The following is a 6,223-nucleotide window of genomic DNA, read 5'->3' on the forward strand; positions in this document are numbered from 1 at the left end:
AAGAATGCCATGCTATAGCAATTTTAACAGTCCAATAATTTAAATAAAAACTTTCAAATAATTTAATAATTAATTTATATTTTTTTAAAAATTAAATTTAATTACCCCTACATATAACCAGCTCAAGTAGAAAAAAAAATGGTGAAAGCCCTCAAATCGATGGTTTATCCAGTGGGTGTGATCTAAAGCTCAAATTATATTCGCACACCTTCCAAGAAAAAGGATTGAATTCAAGGCTGAAAATTGTAATTTTTTACTTGAATTTCAATTTTTTATACATAAAAAATATTGTAGTTTGATTTTATAAGTTGTGATTATTAAAAATTTATGTTTATTGAGTTGAGTGGTGAGAAAGTACAAAATTTTAAGTTTCAATATTGTAAATAGAAAATCTTTAAATTAAAAAGTTTAATTCGATTTAACTCTTAATTTAATCAAAATTTAATATAATTATTAAATATAAAAAAACTAAAATTTAAATGCAAAATAAAATAAAATAAAATAAATGTGATAAATAAAAGCGATTATATCGAAATAATCTTAATTACAAGTATAAGCAAGGTAAGAAAGGTAAATCATTGATGAAAAAGTGTAAATATTTGGAGCAAAGCATCAAAACTCGTTTATATAACTTACGAAAGTGCAAGCAAATATTAGAGTTGGAGGGCCAAAAACTATGAAGTAAAAAAACCACCGACCACTACTAGGTTTCCAATGCCATTGGGTCTTCCCACAGGAGGGATTAATCCAATCTAAATTTGCGTGGCCACCCATATTTTCCTATCACAATTATTCCAAGCCGTCAAATCAACACAACTGATACAAGTACAGGTCTATTGAATTATTAGCTGTAAATGCACTTGTTTTTCAGTGAAATAGCCCAACTCATCTTCATTGGGTTCATGGTGACTGAACATTCAATCCTCTTGTAGAACTTGGGCTTCACCAACTTACCTAAAACATAAGCCCTGGAACGAACAATGAAGTTTAGTGTCAATGGCACCGGCTGAGTCGGTTCACCGTTCAGGCTACCCAAGCTAGCCCCTCCTCCATACAATGGAATTTGACTACCTAACATCACTACAGTTAATGCCCTTTGGCTCTTTCTTGATTGGTAAAATTTCCGCATCTGCAAAATCCCCCATATGCGTATAAGATATTTTTGCTTTGGGAAGAATAAATAAATGAATCGAATGAAGACAAAGTGCATCAAACATTTTAATATTATGATAGAGATGGGGTCGTTGCTGGTTTACCGTTCCGGTGGCAACAGTGAGCTGAGAGTAAGAGAGATCTAAAGGTGTTGATGTTACATGAACCCCAAAAAATGTGGCTGTGTTACGGTACGTGAGCTTCACTGTGCAGTTCATCGTCACCATTTCGGTGCTCACTCCCGAGGAATCCGTACCTGCGTGAACCCTGAATTCGTTGAACGATATGCTCTGCCAAAAAAATCAATCCATAAATAAATGCATGTCAAATCTTGAAATAATATTATAAAGTTCTAACCTTCATGGTGATTTTAGGTTTTTGAGGTCTACTAGCACCCCAAAGGATCAAGGAAAACGTAGTGAAAAGCACAAAGAAGCCGACCACAAATGCGAGGAAATAGCAACGACGACGATGGAAGTCCTGGTGGGCGCCATCACCATCAAGTAAGCCTTCTTCTTCAATGGCATCGAACTCTTTCCATGGCTTGCGACCCTTGCGAGATCCGTCGTGCTTACGCTGTGGTTTCATGGATCCAGACAAGCGGGTTGAAGAAGACTCACGGGAGGAATGAGGGCCTAATGAAGAGTTGGAGTGAGAGTGAGGAGGTGAGCCCATGGGGCTGAGCACCGGTGTGGAGTGGAATGAGTTAGTGGTCTTTTCACCATCATGAGAGTCCCTGGATGGACTCTGCACATAGTAGACTTGGCGACGATCCGATCTTGCCGGTGAAGATTGACTTAGGCTGCTCACCTCTGAGTCTGTCTTGGAGAGATGAGCCGACATTTTCTCCAGTTCTAGCTGTTGTTTTGTAAGTCGAAGACCCAATGCTAGTGATGAAGGAGGAGGAGGAGAAGAAGAAATAGCAAGAGAGAGTATGAAAATGGGGTTTAGTAAAATTGTAGGATCTCTGGAACGTACCTTTTGCTGTCTGCACGTAGCAATTTAGTTTTGTTTATTATTATCGATGTGAAAAAGTAATTAATGAGAGCAGGTGGGGAGAGAGAGACAGAGCAATGGCAGTTGTCCAGTGAAATAGGTCATTGTTTGTATTCATATATGAAATTGTCAACTTTAACTATTTTTTACACTCAACCAGTTTCACTGCAGATCTACATCTAGCCTGTGTGTCAACACAAAGATTGGCTCTGTGAGTGAAATCAAGATCAAAGTAACATCAAGGGAACTGTGTTGAAAGCACTGAGACAAGATCAACCTGGAAGGATTTGGAGTGGGCCTCAAAATATCACTGCATCTTACATTCTAAATTGTAAACCAAAGGGGATGGATGAACTGTGGAGCAAAAACCATTAAAGCTCCCCCCCTGTAGGGATGGATGGTTCATAAATTGTTCTATCATGTGCCTAATGATGCAAATTAGGTTGACTTGAGGGCGCTAATCAATGCACGTTTCCTTCAATATAATTGTCTTCAGTTTTGTCAAAAGAAATACAGAGTCTACCAGAATTTTCGTTTGGCATGTTAATGTATGGCTTGGACTATGGTGCATAAACTCTGCGGGTCTTATGCCTGAAAAAACACCACTAACAACCGACAAAACTAGATGACAATCTATCTCATATGTTGACACCAAAGTTTGAATGTTTAACCATTGTTCTTAGAAATTACTTGCCAACTTTTTGCCCAAAGATGCACCATTGTAGTATAATACAATTGGATGGACCTAACAATTTGTATTATTTTGTATCATAATCATATTTAAGGTATTATGATTTTTATATAAATTTAATAGTTTGAGTTATGTAGATTTGATATGTGACCTCATAATAGAGTACAGGGATTTCTTGGGATTGACTCATCTTCTGGCTTTTAGCTATGAATTTTGGCAAACTTTACTCTTTTAAGTCATATAATGTACAGAGAAACCATATAAATAAAGTAGCAGAATAAAAGAAAATGGAATGGGAAATAATACAGTAACGCAGGGGCTTAATTGACATCATATTGGATAAGGCCCAATCAGAGCATTTAACTATGGGTTACTGTGATGTGATGGTTGTAGCCATAATTGGACTTGTTACCATGTATTTACCAGCATCATCCCTCCAACTCAAAGCACCAAACATCACATCTTTCTTCAATAATTTTGGGCCCTCCAACCTGAGCTTGTAGCTTTGTTTCTCATATTTCTGCTTGAAAACCAACTTCGGAGGCTCCACCATCACCTTTATACCATCCATGCCTGTCACCTTTGCCGTATAAGCCATTCCTCCTTTGCCCACATTTGTTACCGTCCTCTGAAATTCTTGTTCAAACTTATCAGCTGAAGTTGAAAGCCCATCATCATTGAAGAAAGCTATGAAAGCAGGGTAATTAAGATCCAAGGACCGGTTCATGCAGTCGTGACTTAGCTTCGTAAACATTCGGATTTTCTTTGATGTGTAGTTCATTGCACACAGCAGCTTCATGTAGTCTTGTGGTTTTGCATCGTACACAAGCCCGGGATCAAGAGCCTTGATGGGATTGATGTGGCCAGCTCCAATGTCTAGAGGACTAGCGGGCTGGTTAAAATTTGAGACATCTTTAATGGGGCTTAAATTGTTGTCAAATGGATTGGCAGTGGTCATAATGGCAGAGCGAATGGCTGCAGGGCTCCAGTCAGGGTGCGCTCTCTTTACAAGTGCTGCCACGCCTGCAGCATGGGGTGCAGCCATAGAGGTTCCTGATAAGATATTGAATTTGCTAAACGAAGGATGTGATCCGACTTTAGTAACTTCACTGACTGGAGACCATGATGCTAACACTAAAGAACCAGGAGCCAATATATCAGGCTTTAGGACATTGGGACAGCTTAAAAATGGCCCTCTGGAACTATAAGCATCTACCTTTGGTGCTGGTTTTGTGCCAATCCTTGTTTTCCGAAATTGAAACCTTCCCCTGGGATCACTGTTCTGCTTTATGTAGTCTATCACAGTTTGACCATCATCAAGGCCAATAAATGCTGCTGGGAATGAGCTTCTAGTGTAAAGTTCAGATAAATAAGAATAATTGGATATGAAAACAGCTGCAGATACCATTGCAGACTCTGCATTTTCGACTTGATCGTTTATACTTAGATGGTCCTTGCAAACGATTATGTTGTTTCGTACTTGCCTTAGTTCCTCCACGCTTGCACATTCATCCATAACAACGAGAGGCATTTGGTTTCGAGAAAAATTACCTGGATACAAGGATTCAAAGGTGATTTGCACTCCATTTCCCAAAGTCAAAATTCCATCAAATTCACGATCTATAGAACCAGCAGCCACGGTTAACATCCATGGTGCTCCATTGACTAAAGACCAATATAAAGGCCCATCGTTTCCGGCCGATGCTGCTATGAAAATACCCTTTTCCATCGCTGCGAAAGTGGCTACTGCTATCGGATCATCATCCAAGACATTGTTATCCACGCTTAACCCCAAAGATAAGGACAATATATCAACTCCATCTTGAATTGCCTGGTCAATTGCAGCAAGTACATCGGATGTGTATGTTCCATATCTCCAAACTACTTTGTACATTGCTATATGAGCCCGTGGAGCCATGCCATTAGCTGTTCCTGAAGCATAGCCAAAATAGGAAGCTCCTTTTGCAGAGTTACCCGCAGCAATTGATGATGTGTGAGTTCCATGTCCATTGATATCCCTAGGGGAATTCATTGGAATAGTTAACTTAGGATGGCTAGAAAGCAACCCTTTGTTGTAAAACCGAGCCCCGATGAGTTTCTTGTTGCAAAAGGAAGAACTGAAATTGGTGCCTGACTCGCATTTTCCTTTCCATCTGGTGGGAACTTGAGCCATCCCCTCATCACTATAACTCTCACTCTCAGGCCAAATTCCAGAGTCCACTATACCAATAATGACATCTTCACCATAATTTGGAGCTGTCCATGCACCTGAAACTGAGTTTAAACCAAGAAATTGAGAAGTATGAGTTGTATGGACAGTGAGAGGACGATCTCGAGTGAATGAAAGGTAACCAAAGGATTTCTTTAGGGATTCAAGCTTCGATAAGGTGAGAGTAGCACTGAATCCATTTATAGAATGAGTGTAAGTGTATAAATGTTTGGAAGTAACGGTGGAAGAGGCTGAAGCTGCTTCAGAGGTGTCTGATATGGAAGAAAGCATTGAGAAATACCAGCTGTGATGACTGGAGAAGGCTTTAGGCATGGCTGATGGGTCCATGTGGATGATATATGTGTTGGGTTTCGCTCGAGTGAACGGATGAAAGGAGACAATGAACAAAACAGTGGACAGAATATGAAGAAAATTCATGGTTGAACTCTGTGGCATAAATCAGCATGAAATTCTCTCTTTATCGGATGTTCCTGTATAAGATGTGCAATATCACGGAATTTTTGATGTTGTCACCCCCTTTCTTTTTTCCCTTTTTTTTTTTCCTTTGCTAAAAGCACGCATGGTAGTGGGAGACAGACTATAAGTGACCTTTTAGTTTTAGTTCTCCAATAATAGCTATCTTGTTCCTGCTTTTTATTTCTTTTGAGATAAGTGTTGGGTCATATATAATTTTTTTAAGAATCTTTGGTAGAGTTGAAAAGAACTTTGAAAAAGAAAATATTGAACACATATTCTATCTCACACTCATACTAAAATCTTAGTTGCATAGGAGAATAGTCATGCATGCATGGGTAATTAGATTACCTCCGGTAATGTTAAAAACAGCGGTGGCGGTGAGATTAGTTACTGTAGCGGTGAGATTAGATACTGTAGCAGTGAGATTAGAAACAGCGGTGGAGTGTGTGTTTGGATTTAGACGCAGCTGTAGCGGTGAGGTGAAAATAAAAAATGACTATTAAGGACATTAGATTAAAATTGATATAATAGAAGTTTTTAAATTATTTTACTTATATAAAATTATTAAAATATGTGAATTTATAAATTCATTTAATAAAATATTAAAATGTATCTTCCAATATTTTATTATAAATATTTTAATGAATTATATAATCAATTTAAATTATTTATTAGATAAAATGATAATAATTTTTAAT

The 6,223-nt window shown here is 38.1% G+C and overlaps 2 protein-coding genes across 2 annotated transcripts; both read right to left on the bottom strand.

Annotated features, from left to right (window-relative positions):
• Positions 1-598: 598 nt before the first annotated feature.
• On the bottom strand, positions 599-2,646 carry LOC107897913 (uncharacterized). The gene is made up of 3 exons (XM_016823520.2): positions 1,510-2,646; positions 1,257-1,442; positions 599-1,129 (listed from the first exon to the last, which is right to left on the bottom strand). The coding sequence occupies exons 1-3, from the start codon at positions 1,993-1,995 to the stop codon at positions 845-847; spliced, it is 957 nt and encodes a 318-aa protein (XP_016679009.1). The 5' UTR covers positions 1,996-2,646; the 3' UTR covers positions 599-844.
• Positions 2,647-3,037: 391 nt separating this feature from the next.
• LOC107897887 (subtilisin-like protease SBT1.9) lies at positions 3,038-5,643 on the bottom strand. Its single transcript, XM_016823470.2, has one exon. The coding sequence runs from the start codon at positions 5,502-5,504 to the stop codon at positions 3,210-3,212; it is 2,295 nt and encodes a 764-aa protein (XP_016678959.1). The 5' UTR covers positions 5,505-5,643; the 3' UTR covers positions 3,038-3,209.
• Between the last annotated feature and the right edge of the window lie 580 nt (positions 5,644-6,223).

Source organism: Gossypium hirsutum, chromosome A11 (assembly GCF_007990345.1).
Source record: "Gossypium hirsutum isolate 1008001.06 chromosome A11, Gossypium_hirsutum_v2.1, whole genome shotgun sequence".
In the NCBI taxonomy this organism is placed as follows: domain Eukaryota; kingdom Viridiplantae; phylum Streptophyta; class Magnoliopsida; order Malvales; family Malvaceae; genus Gossypium; species Gossypium hirsutum.

Excerpts from the sequence above, each read along its gene's own strand:
- LOC107897913 (XM_016823520.2), bottom strand. The coding sequence starts at position 1,995 with ATGTCGGCTCATCTCTCCAAGACAGACTCAGAGGTGAGCAGCCTAAGT. Across the intron at positions 1,443-1,509 it reads AACCTAAAATCACCATGAAG|AGCATATCGTTCAACGAATT; the intron begins GTTAGAACTTTA and ends TTTTTTTGGCAG. Across the intron at positions 1,130-1,256 it reads TCACTGTTGCCACCGGAACG|ATGCGGAAATTTTACCAATC; the intron begins GTAAACCAGCAA and ends GGGATTTTGCAG.
- LOC107897887 (XM_016823470.2), bottom strand. The coding sequence starts at position 5,504 with ATGCCACAGAGTTCAACCATGAATTTTCTTCATATTCTGTCCACTGTT.